The sequence below is a fragment of the Gorilla gorilla genome, chromosome X (genome assembly GCF_029281585.2).
Source record: "Gorilla gorilla gorilla isolate KB3781 chromosome X, NHGRI_mGorGor1-v2.1_pri, whole genome shotgun sequence".
Classification (NCBI taxonomy): Eukaryota; Metazoa; Chordata; class Mammalia; order Primates; family Hominidae; genus Gorilla; species Gorilla gorilla.
Window position 1 is genome coordinate 75,380,553 of NC_073247.2, and position 19,834 is coordinate 75,400,386.

A 19,834-nucleotide genomic window follows, 5' to 3' on the forward strand; every position below is an offset into this window, starting at 1 on the left:
TTCTTCCTTCTCAGTTTTAGGAGAAAAAACAAACAAACAAACAACAACAACAACAACAACAACAACAAAAAAACATGCCTGAGCCATGTCCCTTCTTCTTCTCTACTTCCTGGAGCCACCCAGAGCTGCCCAACTGCTGCTGTGGTTACTATAGCCCAGTGGGAAGGGGTGATGCAGGCCAACAGCTTTCACATTCTCCAGATCCCTGATCCACCAGAGCTTTCCCTCCCCTATGCCCAGAGCTGCCTGAGCTACTCCTACCACAGGTGCCTTGGCAAAGGGACTCAGCACAGGAGCCTTTGCATTCTCTAGGTACTTATTAAGCAAGTACTGCCTCCTTGGATGCTCTGGTCCAGTGACGCAGCACAGCTACCATGCATGTACCTGCAAACAGCCCTAGGGTCCCAAACTAGGGATTCTAGTCTCACTACCACGTGTTACCAAAGCTGACCCACGCAGACAGGCTATCACACAAATTCTTCTAAAGCACACATGGAATACTGTCCAGAATAGACCACATGTTATACCACAAAATAAGTCTTAGCAAATTTAAGAAGATCAACATCATATCAAGTATCTTTTCTGGTCATGATGATATAAAACTACAAGTCAGTAACAGGAAGAAAACTAGAACATTCTTAAATCAATAGAAATTAAACAACATATCCCTGAATAACAAATGGGTCAAAGAAAAAATCAAAAGGGAAATTTAAAAATATCTTGAGACAAATGAAATTGAAAGCACAACATACCAAATCCTTTGGGATGCAGCAAAAAAAGTTCTAAGAGGGGCGTTGATAGCATTAAAAAAAATCTGAAATAAACAATCTGATATTCCACCTCAAGGAACTAGAAAAAGAACAAAGTAAACTCAAAGATAGCAGAAGGAAAAAAATAAAAGATCAAAGCAGATATAAATCAGAGAACAGAAAAACTTAGGGAAAAAAATCAACAAAACTAAGACTTAGTTTTTAGAGAAAAAGAGAATATAGGTAAATAAAATTAGAAATGAACATGAAGATATTACAAAAGATGTCTCAGAGATGAAAAGGATTACAAGGGACTATTATGAACAATTATATGACAACAACTTGGAAACACCAGAGGAAATGAATATATTCCTAGAAATATAAAATCTACCAAGATTGAATCAAGAAGAAATAGAGAGCCTGAACATTAACAAATAAAGAGATTGAAGTAGTCATTTAAAATCTCCTAACAACAAAAAATCCTAGGACCAGATGGCTTCACAGCTGAATTCTACCAAATACTCAGATAAGAATTAGTAGAAATCCCTCTTAAACTCTTCAATAAATAAATGAATAAATAAATAAATAAATAAATAAATAAATAAAAGAACTAAAGGGAATACTCCCAAATGATTCTAAAGTCAGACAGAAATACAAGAAAAGGGCCAGGCGCTGTGGCTCACGCCTATAATCCCAGCACTTTGGGAGGCCGAGGTGGGCAGATCACAAGGGCAGGACATCGAGACCATCCTGGCTAACACGGTGAAACCCCGTCTCTAATAAAAATACAAAAAAATTAGCCAGGCGTGGTGGCAGGCGCCTGTAGTCCCAGCTACTTGGGAGGCTGAGGCAGGAGAATGGCGTGAACCCAGGAGGTGGAGCTTGCAGTGAGCCGACATTGCGCCACTGCACTCCAGCCTGGGTGACAGAGCGAGACTCTGTCAAAAAAAAAAAAAAAAAAAAAAAAAGAAAAGAAAACTACAAGCCAGTATCACTAATGATCATAGGTATAAAGATTCTCAATAAAATAGTAGCTAACCCAATTCAGTAACATATCAAAAAGATCATACATCCAAATCAATTATTGTGATACATTACATTAGCAAAAGGAATAATTTAAAAACCACACGGTTATTTCAATAGATGTGGAAAAAGCTTTCACAAAGTTCAACATCCTTTCAGGATAAAGTATCTTCACAAATTAGGTATTAATATTAAAAATTTCCTCAGCATAAGAAAGGCCATTTATGAGATGCCCACAGGTAACATCATAATCAATGGTGAAAAATTGAAAGCTTTTCCTCTAAGATCTGGTATAAGGCAAGGATGCCCACCCTTGCCAATTTTATTCAAAATAGTACTAGAAATACTAACCATGGCAATCAGATAAGAAAAATAAATAAAAGGCATCCAAATTGGATCAGAAGTAAACTAGCCCTATTTGGAGATAAGATGATTATATATGTAGAAAGCCCAAAAGACTCCCTCCAAAAATTAAAAAAAAACCTGTTAGAAAAAATGAATTCAGTAAAGATGCAGGATACAAAAAAAAATGAGTGTACAAAAATCAGTTGCACTCTTTATACCTATAATGATGTATCAAAAAAAGAAATTTTAAAAAATCATATTTATGATACCATCGAAAAGAATGAAATACTTAAGGAATACATTTATTCAAGAAGGTGAAATATCTGTGCACAGAAAACCAAAACACCCTGATGAAAGAAACTGAAGAAGACACAAAGAAATAGAAAGATTTCCCATGTGCAAGGATTGGAAGAACCAATATTGTTAAAATGTCCCTACTACTCAAAGTGATATAGAGATTCAACACAACCCCTATCTAAATTCCAATGGCATTTTTCATGGAAATAGACAAAAACATATATAAAATTTCTATGGAACCAAAATAGACCCTTGATAGCCAAAGCAACTCTGAGAAATAAAAATAAATTTGGAGGCATCACACTCTTTGATTTCAAACAATATTAGAAAACTATGGAAATCAAAACAGTATGGTACTAGCATAAAAACAGATATACCAATGTAATAGAATAGAGAGTCCAGAAATAAACCCAAATGTAATAGAATAGAGAGTCCAGAAATAAACCGAAGCAAATACAGTGAACTAATTTTTGACGAGAGCACCAACAGGACACAATGGGGAACGTATAGTCTCTTCAATAAATGTTGTTGGAAAAACTGGATATCTACATGCAAAAGAACAAAATTGGGCCCATATTTTACACCATACACAAAAATCAACTCAAAATGCATAAGAGACTGAAACATAAGAGCTGAAATAATAAAACTACTAAAAGCACTACTGCTGTGCTTTTTTATATGACACCAAAAGCACAGGCAACAAAAGCAAAAAGAAACAAGTGGGACTGCATCAAATTAAAAAGGTGCTATGCAGAAAAAAAAAATCAACAACATGCAAAGGTAGCCTATAGACTGAGTGAAAATATTTGCAAACTGTAAAGTGGTTAATATTCAAAATATACATAAAGTGGTTAATATATATAAAATATATAAAGTGGTTAATATTCAAAATATATAAGGAACTCACATCACTTCACAGCAAAAAAACAAATAAACAAATAAACTAATTAAGAAATGAGCAAAGAATTTGAATAGACATTCCTCCAAAAAAGACATAAAAATAGCCAACAGATATACGATGATGCTCAACATCATTAATCATCAGGAAAATGCATATCAAAACCACAATGAGAAATAACCTAGCATCTATTAGGATGGGTATTATCAAAAAGATAAGACATAACAAGTGTTGACAAGGGTTTAGAGAAAAGGAGACCCTTGTACACTGTTAGTAGGAATATATATTGGTACAGCAGCCACTGTGGAAAATAATACCTTTAAGATGTTCCCAAAGAAATCAAAAATAGAATTATCAAATTATCCAGTAATCCCTCTTTTGAGTATATGCCCAAAGGAAATGCACTCACCACCTTGTAAAGATATCTGCACTCCCATGTTCATTGCAGTATTATTAACAATAGCCAAGATGTGGAAGCAAACAAAGTGTCCATTAATGGATAAATGGGTAAAGAAACTGTCGGGTGTATATGTATATGTAATATGTTGCCTGTATTTTAATAAATTACCTCTATTTTTAGTTTATTTATATATATATTACATATACATACAGAGACACAGAATAGAATATTATTCAGACTTTAAAAAGAAGGAGGGAAGGAGATTATGTGATTTGTCACAACATGGAGGAACCTAGAGGACATTATGCTACATGAAATAATCCAGTCACAGAAAGAAAACTACTGCATGATTTCACTTATATGTGGAATCAAAAGGAAAAAAAAATGAATACATAGAAACAGATTAGGATGGTGGTGACCAGAGGTGAGGGGGTGGGAAAAAATGGGAAGATATAAGTCAAAGGGCACAAAGTTGTAGTTATGTAGGAAAAGTCTAGAGATCTAACCTACAGCATGGGGACTAGAGTCAACATTATTGTATTATACACTGGAAATTTGCTAAGAGAGTAGATTTTAGATACTATTACCACAAAAAAGTAACTATGTGAGATAATATGTTAATCTGTTTGACTGTAGTCATCACTTCATCATTTATATCAAAACATCACATTGTACATCTTAAATTTATACCTTAAAGATTTTTTAAAACAATCAAATTTTAAAAGGTCAAAATCATACAATGAAAACTAGAAAACAATCCTGGGAGAAATCACAAAAAAATCGAAATAAACAGTTAAATGTTCATGGATCTGAAGACTCATCATATCAATGTTCCCAAAACTGATCCACAGATTTAATGCAATCCCAACCAAAACACTGATAGGGTTTTTGTTTGCTTGTTTTTGGTAAAATTTGGCAAGATTATTCTTAAATTTACATAGAAATACAAATAACCTAAAATAGCTAAAATTGTTTTGAAAAAGAACTAAGTTGGAGGAGTTATGCTATCTGATTTAAAGACTTGCTATGAACCTATATTAATCAAGAAAGTGGGTTACTCTTACAAGAATAGTCATATAGATCACTAGAACAGAAGAGTGTACCTAAAAATAGATCTGCACATATATGCTTAATTGATTTTTGACAAAGGTGCCTAGGCAATTTAATAGGGGAATCAGTATTTTTTAATAAATATCCATACAGAAACCAATTAACCTTGATCTGTATTTTGTGCCATATATAAAAATTACCACAAAAGGGATCATAGGCCTAAATGTAAAAAATAAAACCATATAACTTCTATTTTTAAAAAAGTAGAAAATCGTTATGATTTTGAGATAGGCAAAGAAAGTAGGAAACAAAAAGTATGACCCATAAAATAAAATAAAGCGATAAACTGGATTTCAATAAAATTAAGATACTCTTAAAACTAAAAATCGAATTACCATTCAATCCAGCAATCCTATTACTGTGTATTGACTTAAAGAAAATAAATCATTATATCAAAGGAATACTGGCACTTGCATATTTACCGCAGCAACATTCATAATAGCAAAGATAAGGAATCAATCTAAGTGTCCATCAACAAATGAATGGATAAAGAAAATATGGTACTTCTACACAATGGAATGGTATTCAGCCATAAAAAGAATGAAATTATGTCATTTGCATCAACACAGATGAAACTAGAGGTCATTGTCTTAAGTGAAATAAGCCAGGCACAAAAAGACAAATATCACATGTTCTCATTTATTTGGGGGTGCTAAAAAATTTGAACACATGGAGGTAGAGGGTGGAAAAATAACAGAGACGGAAGTGTGAGCAGGTGAGAAGGGAGAACATGAAGATAAGGGGGTTAAAGGGTACAAACATAAGATAGAAGGAATACATTCAATGTTCAATAGCAGAGTAGGATGACTATACTTAAAAAAATGCATTGTACCCTAAAACCCGACTTGATCACTATGCATCATACATATGTTAAAAATTTCTCACATACTCCATAAATATGCACAACTTAGAAAAGACACAGTTAAGAAAATGAAAGGCTAAGCCACAGACTGGGATATAATGTCTGCAAATAACTTATCTGACAAAGGACTTGTTAACAAAATATATAATTCTCATAACTGAGAATGTCACTAAAATAGCACAGTATATGTAGCTTTACTCTCCTCCACAGAAAACCAAAAAGAACTAGCCACTGCCCAGATTATCAAAAGGAATATTCCAGAACTCAATGACTGAAGTTGTGACAATCCCAGAGGCCACAGAGAACTGAAAAACTGCAAGCAAAAGGTAAAATAACTCCTTCCCCAAGCTGCCAGGCACTGTGTAGAAAGGTACCCTCAAAATCAAGGTTCCTATAATACTGGAAAAAATAAAAGTGGACAGCTAGCTTCCTCACCATCTTAGATTCCTTTCCAGAAAAATTATTCCTGCCTCAACCTGTAAGAAGCCTCTTGAATGCCTGCAGAGTAAAAAATCCCAAAGGCAGCTAGAGTTAGAGGGTGGGGGTGGGGTTAGCAACACCCAGTGCATGAAACTCCAGCTTCCCTTCATCTGACCTCAAAAAAGACACCAAATCAGAAAGGCTGTTTAACAGCATCACGTTGCAGGAAGCACACTGCATCAGTCCTCTGGGAACAAACCTCCATCCAGCTTTCCCACAGAGCTGGGGTATCTTTGGGATTCCTCCCCATCCAGGATGAGTAGCACTTTGAACTTGAGAAAGACTATGTCAAATCTGGGTTCAGGGTGCCATCTAGTGTTGAAAAGGAGGCAGTGATCTCAGGCTAAGGGAACTAAATAGTCACTCTGCACAAAACCTCTAGACAGACATACTTCTGAAAGACCAAACCAAGCCAGACAGTGAAGACTGGAATAAAGAACTAATCCTTCAATGCAAATGCACAGACATATATCCATAGAAAGAGCAAACAGGAAACCATGACATTCCCAAATAGACAAAATAAGGAGCCAGTGACTGACCCTAATGAGATGATGTTGTGTGAGCTCTCAGATCAAGAATGCAGAATAGCAATTTTCAGGAAACTCAGAAAATGCCAATGTAACACAGAAAAGCAATTCAGAAACGTATTACAGAAATTTAACAATGAAATTGAAATTTTAAAAAATTAAACAGAAATCCTAGAGCTAAGAAATACAATAGTCAAACTGAAAAATACATGGGATGGTCTCAACAACAGAATTGATCAAGCCAAAGAAAGAACTGGTGAGCCCTAAGACTATTTGAAAACACACAATAAGAAGAGAAAAAATAATGAGAAAAATGAAGAACACCAACAAATCTAGGGGATAGCCTCAAAAGAGCAAGTCAAAGGGTCATTGGCTTTAAAGAGGATGTTGAGAAAGAACAAAAGGTTGAAAGCTTATTCAAAGTAATAATAACAGAGACTTTTCCAAACCTAGAGAAAGATATAAATATCCAGGTACAGGGTTAAAGACAACCAAACATGTTCAATCTAAATAAGATTACCCTAAGGCATATAATAATCAAACTCTCAAAGGTAACAGACAAAGAGGGAAATCTTAAAAGCAGCAAGAGAAAAGAAGCAAATAACATATAAAGGAGTTTCAGTTCCTGTGGTAACAGAGTTTTCAGTGTGAGTCCTACAGGGCAGGAGGGAGGGGGGCAACATATTCAAAGTACTGAATGAAAAAACAAAAAAACAAAAAAAAAACCTCCCATACTGTGCCCAGCAGAGCCACCCTTCAAACATGAAGGAGAGATGCAGACTTTCCCAGACAGAAGCTGAGGGAATTCATCAACAGAAGATTTGTCTTACATGAACTGCTGAAGCCAGTTGTTCAATCTTAAAAGAACACTAATATGTATCAAGAAAACACCTGAAGTTAGAAAATAAACTGGTAAACGTATATAGACAAATTCAGAATAAACTATGCAGACAAATACTGAATTGTGGTGTGTAAACCGTTCACAACTTTAGTATGAAGACTGAAAAAAATCTATCAAAAATAATGACAATTTATTAAGGTCAGCCTGGCCAACATGGTGAAACTCCATCTGTACTAAAAAATACAAAAATTAGCTGAGTGTGATGGCACGTGCCTATAATCCCAGCTACTCAGGAGGCTGAGATAGGAGAATCGCTTGAACTCGGGAGGCAGAGGTTGCAGTGAGCCGAGATCGTGCCACTGCACTCCAGCCTGGGAGACAGAGCAAGACTCCATCTCAAAAACAAAACAAAACAAAAAGGCAATTTATTAAGGGATAGGCAATATAAAAAGATGTAAACTGAGAAAACAAAAAGTTAAAATGGGGAAGTAATGGACTTAAATTGTAGAGATTTTAGTTTTTAATTTTTCTTTTGATCAAAGTTAAGTTGTCATCAGTTTATAATAAGATGTTCTAAGCCCCATAGTAACATCAAAGCAAAAACCTGTAAAAGATACACTAACAAAAGCAAATAATTAATACATGCCACCAGAGAAAAATCACTAAACAACAAAGGAAGATAGTAGTAAAATAATGGAAGAGAGGAGTTACAAAACAATCAGAAAATAATAACAAAATGGCAGTAGTAAGTCCTTACCTTTCAAAAATAACATTGAATGTAAATGGGACTAAATTTTCCAATTAAAAGAGAGTGGCTGAATGGATTAAAAAAAACCGCATCCAACTATATGCTGCCTACAAGAAGTTCACTTCTTTAAGTGAATTTCTAGTGAATAAGACACATAGAGACTAAAAGTGAAGGGACGGAAAAAGATACTGCGTATAAATAGAAACCACAAAAGAGCAGCAGTGGCTACACATATATCATACGAAACAGACTTCAGGTCAAAAACTGTAAGAAAAGACAAAGAATGTCATTATATAATAATAAATGGGTCAATTCAGCTAGAGGATATAACAATTATAAATTCGCATGCACCCAACACTGGAGCACCCAAATATACACAACAAATATTAGTAGATTTAAACAGAGAGATAGACTACAACACCATAATAATAGGGAACTTCAACACTCACTTTCAGCAATGAACAGATTATCCAGACAAGATATCAACAAAGAAATACTGGATTTCAGTTGTACTATAGACCAAATGTACGTAACTGAAAATAACAGAACATATCATCCAACTGCTGGAGACTACACATTTTTCTCATCAGCATATAGAACATTCTTGAAAACAGGCCATATGTTAGGCCATAAACAAGTCTCAACAAATTTTAAAAAGTCAAAATAATATCAAGTGTCTTTTCTGACCACAATGAAATAACACTAGAAATCAGTAAGAAGAGCACTTAAGAAACTGTACAAATACACCGAAATTAAATACATTGCTCCTGAATGATCAGTGGGTAAATAACAAAATTATTTTGAAAAATAGAAATTTCTCAAAACAAATGAAAATGAAAACACAAGATACTAAAGCCAATGAAATAAGGCAAAAGCAGTACAAAGAGGAAAATTTATGGCAATAAAAGCTTTCATCAAAAAAGAAAAAGAAAGTCTTCAAATAAATAATCTAGCAAGTCACTTCAAAGAATTAGGAAGGCAAGAACAAACCAAACCCAAAGCTAGTAGAAGGAAATAAATAACAAACACCAGAGCAGAAATAAATGAAATTAAGGCTGAAAAATACAAAAGATCAATGAAATGAAAAGTTGTTTTTTTGAAAAGATACACAAAATCAACAAATCTTTAGCTAGACTAAGAAAAAAAGAATACTCAAATAAATGAAATCAGAGGTGAAAAGAGAGAATATAACTGATACCACAAAAATACAAAGGATCATTACAGAGAATATGAACAACTACAGGCAAACAAATTGGAAAACCTAGAAGAAATGGATAAATTCCTGGATACATATGACGTACCAAGATTGAACCATGAATAAATAGAAAACCTGAACAAACCAATAACAAGTAACAAGATCAAAACAGTAATAAAAAGTGTCTCATCAAAGAAAAGCCAAGGACCTTACGGTTTCACTGCTGAATTCCACCAAACATTTAAAAAAGAACTGATAACAATTATATGCAAATTATTTCAAAAAAGTAAAGAGGAGGAATACTTCAAACTCATTCTATGAGGCCAGCATTACCCTGGTACCCAAACCAGACAAAAACACATCAAAAAAAAGAAAACTACAGGCCAATATTACTGGCAAACATATATGCAAAAATTCCAAACAAAATACTAGCAAACTGAATTAAACAACACATTAAAAAGATCACTCACGATGATCAAGTGGGTCTCATCCCAGGGACAAAAGTTTGGTTCAACATATGCAAATAAATAAATGTGATACATTACATTAACAGAACCAAGGACAAAACCCATATGATCACTTCAATAGATGCTGAAAAAGCATTTCATAAAATTCAAGATCCCTCCATGATAAAACGACAACAAACTGGGTACAGAAGGAACATGCATCAAAATAATAAAAGCCATATATCACAAACCCACAGCTATCATCATACTGAACAGGAAAAAAATCAAAAGCCTTTCCTCCAAGATCTAGACCAAGACAAGAATGCCCACTTTTACCACTTATGTTCAGTGTAGTACTGCATGTTCTAGCCAGAGCAATTTAGGCAAGAGAATGAAATAAAGGGTATCCATATTGAAAAGGAAGAAATCAAATTATCCTTGTTAGCAGATGATATAATCTTATATTTAGAAAAACCTAAAGACTACATACACACACGAAATGCTGGAAATGATCAACAAATTCAGTAAAGTTGCAGGATACGAAATCAACATACAAAAAGCAGGTGCACTTCTGTTTGCCAATAGTGAACAATCTGAAAAAGAAACCAAAAAAGCAATCCCATCTAAAATAGGATTTAAAAAAAAATAGGAATAAATTTAACCACAGAAGTGAAAGATCTCTAAAATAAAAATAAAAAGCACTGCTGAAAAAAATTGACAACTACACACAAAAAGGGAAAGATATCCCATATTGATGGATGGGAAAAATTAATATTGTTAAAATGTACTGCCTAAAGCAACCTATAGATTAAATGCAATTAATTAATATTAAATTAATATTGTTAAATTAATATTGCTAAAATATACTACCAAAAGCAATCTACAGATTAAATGCAATCTCTATCAAAATGCCAATGACATTCACCACAGATATGGGAAAAACATCCTAAGGTTCATATGGACCCACAAAAGACCCAGAATAGCCAAAGCAATCCCGAGCAAAAAGAACAAAGCTGGAGGCATCACACTACCTAACTTCAAAATACACTATAAAGCTATAGTAACCAAAAAAGCATGGTACTGAAGTAAAAACAGACACATAGACCAATTGAACAGAATAGAGAATCCCAAAATATACCCATGCATTTACAGCCAATTCATTTTCAGTAAAGACACCAAGAACACATATTGGAGAAAGGACAGCCTCTTCAACTTATGTTCTTGGACAAACTGGATGTCCATATGCAAAAGAATAAAACTAGACCCCTATCTCTCACCATATGAAAAAATAAAATCAAAATAGATGAACGACTTAAACGTAAGACTTGAAACTATAAAACTACTAGAATAAAACACTGGAAAAATGCCTCAGGTCATTGATATGCACAAAGACTCTATTGAGTAATACCTCTAAAGCACAGATAACAAAAGCAGAAATACCCAAATGGGATTATATCAAGCTAAAAAGCTTCTGCACAGCAAAGGAAACAATCAACAGAGTGAAGCAACAACATACAGAATGAGAGAAAATATCTGCAAACTATCCATCTGACAAAACATTAATAGCCAAAATATGTAAGTGACTCAAACAACTCAATAGCAAAAAAAACACAAATAATCTGATTTAAAAGTGGGCAAATGCTCTGAACAGACATTTCTTAAAAGAAGACATACAAATGGCCAATAGGCATATGAAAAATGCCCAACATCATTAATCATCAGGGAAATGCAAATCAAAATCGCAAGGACATATCATCTCACCGCAGTTAGAATGGTTATTATCAAAAAGACAAAAAATAACAAATGCTGAAGAGGATGCAGAGAACAGAGAACTCTCATACACTGCTGATCGGAATGTAAATTAGTACAGCCATTATGGAAAATGGTATGGAAAACTAAACACAGAAGTACCATATGATCCAGCAATCTCACTGCTGGGTATATATTGTATATAGCCAAAAGAAGAAAAATCAATATGTCAGAAGAGATATTTGCACTCCCTTGTTTATCACAGCACTATTCAAAATAGCCAAGATATGGAATCAACCTAAGTGCCCACTGATGGATCAATGGATGAAGAACATGTTGCTATATATACACAATGGAATATTATTGAGCTATAAAAAAGAAAATCCTGTCATTTGCAGCAACATGGATGGAACTGGAAGACATTATGTCAACTGAAATTAGCCAGGCACAGAAAGACAAATATCATATGTTTTCACTCATATGTGAGTAGGGGCTATCAAAGTTGATCTCTTGGAGGTGGAGAGTATAGTAGTAGTTACCAGAAGTTAGGAAGGTTGTGGGGAGAGAAGGATGAAGAGAGGTTGGTTAATGGGTATAAAACTACAGTTATATAGAAGAAATAAGTTCTAGTGTTTGATATCACAGCAGCTAACACTAATTAATGGCATATTTCAAAATAGTTATAAAAACAATTGTAGTTAACAATAATTAATTGCTTGTTTCAAAATAGCTAGAAGATTTGGAATGCCCCCAACACAAATAAATGATAAATGTTTGAGATGATGGCTATCCCAATTACCCTGATTTAATCATTACACATTGTATTCATGTATCAAAACACCACATGTAGTCCCAGCAATTTGGGAGGCCAAGGTGGATGGATCACGAGGTCAGGAGTTCCAGACGAGCCTAGCTAATATGGTGAAACCCCGTCTCTACTAAAAAAATGCAAAAAATTAGCTGGGCGTGGTAGCACACGCCTGTAATCCCAGCTACTCAGGAGGTTGAGGCAGGAGAATTGCTGGAACCCGGGAGGCAGAAGTTGCAGTGAGCTGAGATAGCACCACTGCACTCCAGCCTGTGTCACAGAGTGAGATTCCATCTCAAAAAAAAAAAAAACCACATGTACCCCATAAATAAGTAAATTACATATTAATTTTTAATAAAAAAAGAACTCTCAAAACTAAACAATAAAAAAACAATACACTTAAAACGGGAAAAATACATGAACAGACACTTCACCAGTTTTTATATAGATGGCAAATAAACACATGAAAAAATGCTCAACATCACTATCCATTGGAAATGTAAATTAAAATTACAATGAGATACCACTACACACCTACATGTTAGAATGGCTAAAATGAAAAAAAAAAAATAGTGACTGGCCAGGCACGATGGCTCACGCTTATAATCCCAGTCAGCACTTTGGGAGGCCGAGGTGGGAAGATCACTTGAGGTAAGGAGTTTGAGACCAGCCTGGCCAACATGGTGAAACCCCATCTCTACTAAAAAGACAAAAATTAGCTGGGTGTAATGGCACATGCCTGTAATCCCAGCTACTTGGGACAGTGAGGCAGGAGAACTGCTTGAACCTGGGAGGCAGAGGTTGCTACAAGCCAAGATTGCACCACTGCACTCCAGCCTGGGTAACGAAGCAAGACTCTGTCTCCAAAAAAAAAAAAAATACTGATAATATCAAGTGTTGATGACCATGTGGAGTAACTTCAACTCTTACGTATTAGTAGTGAAAATGCAAAATGGTATAGAAACTTTGGAAAATAGTTTGGTATTATCTAATAAGCTAAAAAATCTACCATGCCACCTAGCAACCCCAACCCTGGAAGCCCTTAACCAAGAAAAATGAAAACATATATTCTCAAAAAATATTGTACTAGAATGTTCATAGCAGCTTTATGCATTAGAGTTCAAAACTGGAAACAACTCAAATATCCATTAATTTGTGAATAGGTGGTATATCCATGCAATGGAGTGCTACTAAGCAATAAAAAAGGATAAACGAAAGATATATGCAACAACATGGATGGATATCAAAGGCACTATGTTAAATGAAAGAAGCTAGACATAAAAGATTATATACTGTATGATTTCACATATATGACATTCTAGAAAAAGCAAAATTTCAAATAAAAAGGAGATCAATGTTTGCCAGTAGCCAGGAGTAGGGGCACAGATTGTTTGCAATGTCTAGATAAGAGGACTTTGTGGAGTTATAGAAATGTCCTATATTTTGATTATTATGGTGGTTACACAACTATATACATTTGTTAAAACTCCTTAAAGTATACACTTAAAATCACTTAAAATGAATGAATCTTATTGTATGTAAATTATATCAACGTAAAGCTGATAAAAATGAAATTCTAGAACTAATAAAAGGGTAAATAATTAATTTTAAAAGGAAAAATAATACATTAAAAGAGATAACACACAGTGTTTAAGTGGGGTCTATCCCAGTAATACAATGTTCATTTCACATATGAAAATCATTCAATCCAAATTCACTGCATTAACAGATTAAAGGTAAAAGTATGTTATCATTTCAAAACATAAGTGATTCTTTTTTTTCCCCAGGGGACATTTGTCAATGTCTGGAGACATTTTTGGTTGTCACAACTGGGTAGCAAGGCATTGCTACAGACATCTAGTGGCTAGAGACCAGGAATGCTGTTAAACATCCTACAATGTACAGGGCAGCCCCCAGTTGAGAACCACTATTCTATATTCTACTTTCCCCATTCAATACTATGTTTCTGATATATGTTGCTATAAGGTACATACATCTAGTCTTCGGTTTGTTGCTACATAATACCTCACAATAAGCAAACCCCATCCACTTATATATCTCCCTGGTGATAAATACCTAGGTTGCTTCTAATGGTATTCCAACACATACGACACTGCCATGCAATCAACAACAGCCTTGTATGTGCTCCCTTGTGGACTTCTGTGAGAGTTTCTCTGGAATATACATTCAAGAATGGAACCAGAAGGTCATACACATCCTTAACATTTATAAATACTACCCAGGTGCTTTCTAGAATGGCTGAATGAGTTTACATACCATACAGAAAAGAGTTATCGTATCAGGCCTGAAATTGCTATTCTCAGAAAAACCTGCTGGAAATATTTCCCCTTGACTGGCATCTTGAAACTTGGTTCTCAAGAGGGTTCCCCCACTATTCCCTGATAAGAGTGGCTCACTGTGTCCAGACTGCCTGTACAAACAATGTGGTTTATGCTAAATACCTGCTTTCCTTCTGGGAGTCTGTAATTTTAGTACACACTAGGCAGAAGGTGTCTACATGATGAGCCCACAATAAGAACCTTGGACACTGAGTCTCTAATGAGTTTTCTTGGCAGACAACATTTTATATGTGTTGTCCCAACTCATTCCTAGGTGATTTATGTGCATCCTGTGTGACTCCATTGAGGGATGGACTCCTGAAAGCTTGTGCCTGGTTTCCTCTGCACTTTGCCCCGTGTGCCTTTTCCTTTTGCTGATTTTACTTCGAATCATTTTGCTATAATAAATCATAGCTATGAGTATAACCATATTCTGAGTCCTAAACCATATTCAATATAACCATATTCTGAGTCCAAATCACTAAACATAAGAGTGATCTTAGGGAACCCACCCCAACACACAGTCTCATAAGTAAAACAGGAATATTTCCAAGAAGGCTTATTTTTAGCTGCATGCTTTTGTGTGTCATTTGAATTTTATATTAAGTGCACATATTAAATCTTTAAAAATAAATACTTTATTAAAAGGGGAAACGTGCTGTCAAAACAACTAGGTCACCTGTGAATGAGACTCAGATGATGTCAAAGAACCAGAGAGATCATACAGTGTAACCTCACATTCCAGATGAACAAACCAAAGCCCATGAAGGACTTGCCCAAAGTAACCCAGACAGACACTACAGATACAGGACTCAAATCGTCACTATCCTGTTTCCCAGAGCTCCATCCTCAAAGTCCCTGTGTTCTTTTCCTATTTTTGTCACTTCACCTTCTCCAGTGCCCTTCCCATAAATGTCTTGCAGGGACCACTTTCTTACTAACCGTGGTCCTTGTTATTTCTCAGATTCCTTGATTCTCTGTGCAGTGAATATTTTGAATTCCTCCCAAAATACTGAGTCTCATGGAAACTTAACAGAAACAAAAAAGGGAAGATGAAGAAAAATTCTACTGGTAACTGCCAAGAAGGAAAGGGAGAGGGGAGGGGAATGGTAAAGAAGGAGAATCCTAGGTTGCTTCTAATAGTACTCCACCACATACGACACTGCCATGCAATCAACAACAGCCTTGTATGTGCTCCCTTGTGGACTTCTGTGAGTTTCTCTGGAATATACATTCGGGAATGGAACCAGCAGGTCATACACATGCTTAACATTTATAGGGCAAATCACAGCACTTTTCTAAGTCCTTGTTTCCTGGCTAGAGACCAGGGGTCAAAATGAAGGCCCGAGAGGAACCCATCCCCCACTGCAGGACAAAGGAGCTGAACAGAACCAGACAGCTCAAACGCTCCTTCCATTGTTTCCTAACACCTCTCAAAACCCTCCCCAAATGGATAAGATACTTACGTGCTCTAGGAAGCAGGGTCCTATCTCACTGAGGTGGGGGTCATCATTGTTATACTGTTTCTCCAGGTCTCTCACAAAGCCCATCTGAAATCTGTAGATATCTTCAATGTTCCCAAAGATTACCTTCAGTTGCTCGTCGCTGAACATGTCCCTTCTCTTCCGGCACTGCTTCAGATAGCCCTGCAGACAAAGAAAAAGCCTAGGCTGAGGAAGTCCCTGACTTCCAGAAGGCTTTACACTTCCTAAGCACTTAAGAGCCTCATTTTGGTCCCAAGAAGTAGGCATGGAATAATTATTTTCATTTTTCATAGGAGGAAACTGAGGTTTACAGAAGGAAGTCACTCCCCCAGTGAGTAATTAGGAAAGCTGGATTGCCAGCAAAAGTCTTAAGAGTGCAAAGACTCCAAAGTCTTTTCCCTCCATCGTCTATGAAGAAGACCCCCAAAGTCAAATATCCCTTTCCAAGAAGCTGGTTGAGCACATTTTCACAGGTCTTATTAGCTACTGGTTTAGCTGGATCCATTCACATCTCTAAAGTTCTATTCCTTATAGGACCAAACCAAAGATCTTAATAACATTGACAAAAAATTGGGAACAGAGGCCAGAACAGGAAAACTTCCCATAAGGGAACAGAAATTGACAAAACAAAACCATTTCTTCAAAAAAAAGTTTCCTCATGAACTTTAATGTCAGGAAATAATCAGGAATAATAGTTGTTTATCATTTTAGACTTTCCCTGTTGTGTACATCAAAGTACACATACAATATTTTCTTAGACATTCATGTCTTCACATACTTTAAGAAAATGCATTCATACTATTCACATTATGCAAATATCTGTCAAACCATTTCTGAAAGCAAATTTCTCAACTATCTGAGGTAGCTGGCAGGAGTGATCATTTAGATGAGCTCAGCCAACAAGCCTATGTGTGCCTGGACATGGTGTTTTTAACAGAACAGGTGTTTAGGACACATTTATAAATTTATATATATATATATATATACATAAATTTATAAATATATCATATATATATATTTATAAATAAATGTGTCCTAACACATTAATATGTCCTAACACCTAACACATGTGTCCTAAACACATAAATGTGCCCTAAACACATAAAACACATTAATAAAGATAACCACTGATGAAAGAGAAAAAAAGGATGAAAGAGATTCTTGGTCTAGTAAGAAAGCATTGGGGTAACATAAACCAGACTCAAGGCATACTTAAGTCAGGACAAAAACAGCCCCGATCTAAATTGCATCTTCCATTTGGAACATACTATCATAGGTTTTCACTTGATAGTTACTGTCCTCATTAGAAATCAGTAACACATAAAAATGTTCTTGGTGAGAAGAAATTATAGTCATTTGCTTTCATCAAAACGCTAAGTGAAATTATCTTAACACTTTTCTTAAGGGTTGAACCCCTAAGGAAGAGTTTTACAGGGACTGATTTACCACATATAGCCCTGTCCGTATCCTCGCTTTGTCTCCCTTAACACAGCTACCAATGAGGTCATCTGGGCACACTCCAAGAAGATCCTCATCCCTGGCTTCAATGTCTTTTACTGACCTCTACAACAAATCTCACTTCCCCTTCCCATATCTGTTCTCACTCTCCAATTTAGCCATTAATTAGTAGGTGTCTTGAAATAGTTGGCAAATTAATAGTCTATGCCTGTGTTGACATCTGTTTAACTAATGATTTGTGCCCTCATTGACTGACATGTTGAAAATTTCCTGCATTCTTTCATATGCAATTTTTGATCAGGAAGAAAATTCCCAGAACACCCTTTTGGCTCCACTACCTTTACAGAGGTTGCTCCCCAAATTCTGCCTCCCTAGAAAGTTTTACATTGACTACCAGAAGGAATGGCAATAAACTCCTGTAGGCCCTTCTCTACCTAATATGTAATTCCCAGAGCCTAGTATGTCTGGGTTGGTCTGTGCCTGTGTGCCTGTCTATCTGTCTCTTTCACCCTACCATCTCTGGACGTGTTTTAGCTACAATGGAGCAGGGAGAGCAGTGAGCATATCATCTCAACATTAAATGGGAGTGAAGGCTTCCTTACCCCTTCTCCCACTTTTTTTTCCCTAAGGCAGGCTGAGGAGCACAGCTGGGGGAAAACAGTAACAGTGGCACATTCAACATATTACTTCTGGGTAAGCAATAGGTACTGATGAGTGACCACAATGAGAGACAGAAGAGGGCAGCGTAGATAGCTCATTTATCTCCTGAGAAGCCAGTTCAGAAAATATTTAATAGTTGTGTCCACTGCTCCTATTTGAAAAGTCTCAGGGAAGAAACAAAACACCATAAAATCGCCAAAATTCAACAATGATACTAGAAGTCAACATCAGCATAAAATATAACAGAAATAAAACTAAGAGAGTGGTCTTAGGAAAAGACAATGAATAAAGAATTCAGTCCAAGTTCCTAAGTCCCTAAATATGTTATTTATTGCCACTCTCAAGGAAATAATTTTCTTTCTATTATATTATGTATGTTATGGCAGGGGATATATTAGGAAGAATACCCACAGGATGGTAGGACCTTAGAATGTTTTATCAACCCTTATTTTTAAAGCCAATGATAGATTATAAATATATTCTGGTACATTTAGCTTGATGAAATATTACATAGCAGTTAAAATGATAATTAGGAAGACCATGTAGAAACATGGAAGATTGTTTATGATACAATGTTAAAAAGTAGGACATAAAATGGTATATCAGTGTGATTACAACTCTGTAAATACATACACATATGGACAGATTTGAAGGGATATGCAAAAGTGCAAATAATTCTGTTATAGTTGATGGATTCTGGCTGATTTTTGTTCCTATTTTTAAACTTCCTCTAATGCTGTTTTTTAATTGTCTTCATGATCAAAAATGGGATAAAAGTCTTTTCCAGAGAGTGTAAAGAAAAGAAAATGCAGCTATAAGAAGGCTGCCTGGAATGAAATATTATCAAGGAAAGAGGAGGGAAGACCCAATGTCTTCTCAAGATCTCCTGCAGCCAGAGTATCTAAGATAGTCACTTGCTAAAGATTACGAATAATAGATGTAAACTGCCCTTATCAAAAAAATAAGCGATGAGCCATAAGAATATGGGAGTAGCTGGATAACCCCAAAGGGTCACCCTCGACCTCTATACCACACAAGTTTCTGGAAAAAGAAAGGCCGGGAGAAATGATTAGCTCCCTGGAGTCTTGCTTTTTTTATCCCCTTCTTTTGGCTGGCCTGATGGCTATCAAATTTTCCACATCAGTGGTGAACGGAGGGTAGATTAGGGGGTCAATCAATACTTGTCTACTCTCATTCACTCATTTTTGAAGGTATGTAAGTTTAAAATGAGTTGGCAGTGAAATGTGATTGTCAAAAAGCCTAATACCATTTTCAGTTAGAAAAAAGAAGAAATATTATTGAGAGGCAAAAATGGGAAAGGCAATTGGAAGGTAGTCATACCACTGCAGGAGAGCAGAATTAAATTTTGAGTCCACCCTCTTTTCAGAGGAACACCAAGAAAATAGCATACAGCC

At 35.6% G+C, this 19,834-nt stretch overlaps 1 protein-coding gene and 1 long non-coding RNA gene across 17 annotated transcripts in view; one reads left to right on the plus strand and one right to left on the minus strand.

The window, feature by feature from the left end:
- ARHGEF9 (Cdc42 guanine nucleotide exchange factor 9) overlaps positions 1-19,834 on the minus strand; it is a 149,461-nt gene that overhangs the window by 45,877 nt on the left and 83,750 nt on the right. For all 16 annotated transcript variants that reach the window (XM_019019513.4, XM_031005850.3, XM_055376962.2 and 13 more), the window contains one exon: positions 16,284-16,463. In XM_019019513.4, the coding sequence (XP_018875058.1) occupies positions 16,284-16,463 (180 nt within the window). The remainder of the gene's footprint in view (positions 1-16,283; positions 16,464-19,834) is intronic.
- The window catches only part of LOC134757911 (uncharacterized), a 280,826-nt gene that overhangs the window by 27,892 nt on the left and 233,100 nt on the right, over positions 1-19,834 (plus strand). The gene's annotated exons all lie outside the window — the stretch shown is intronic.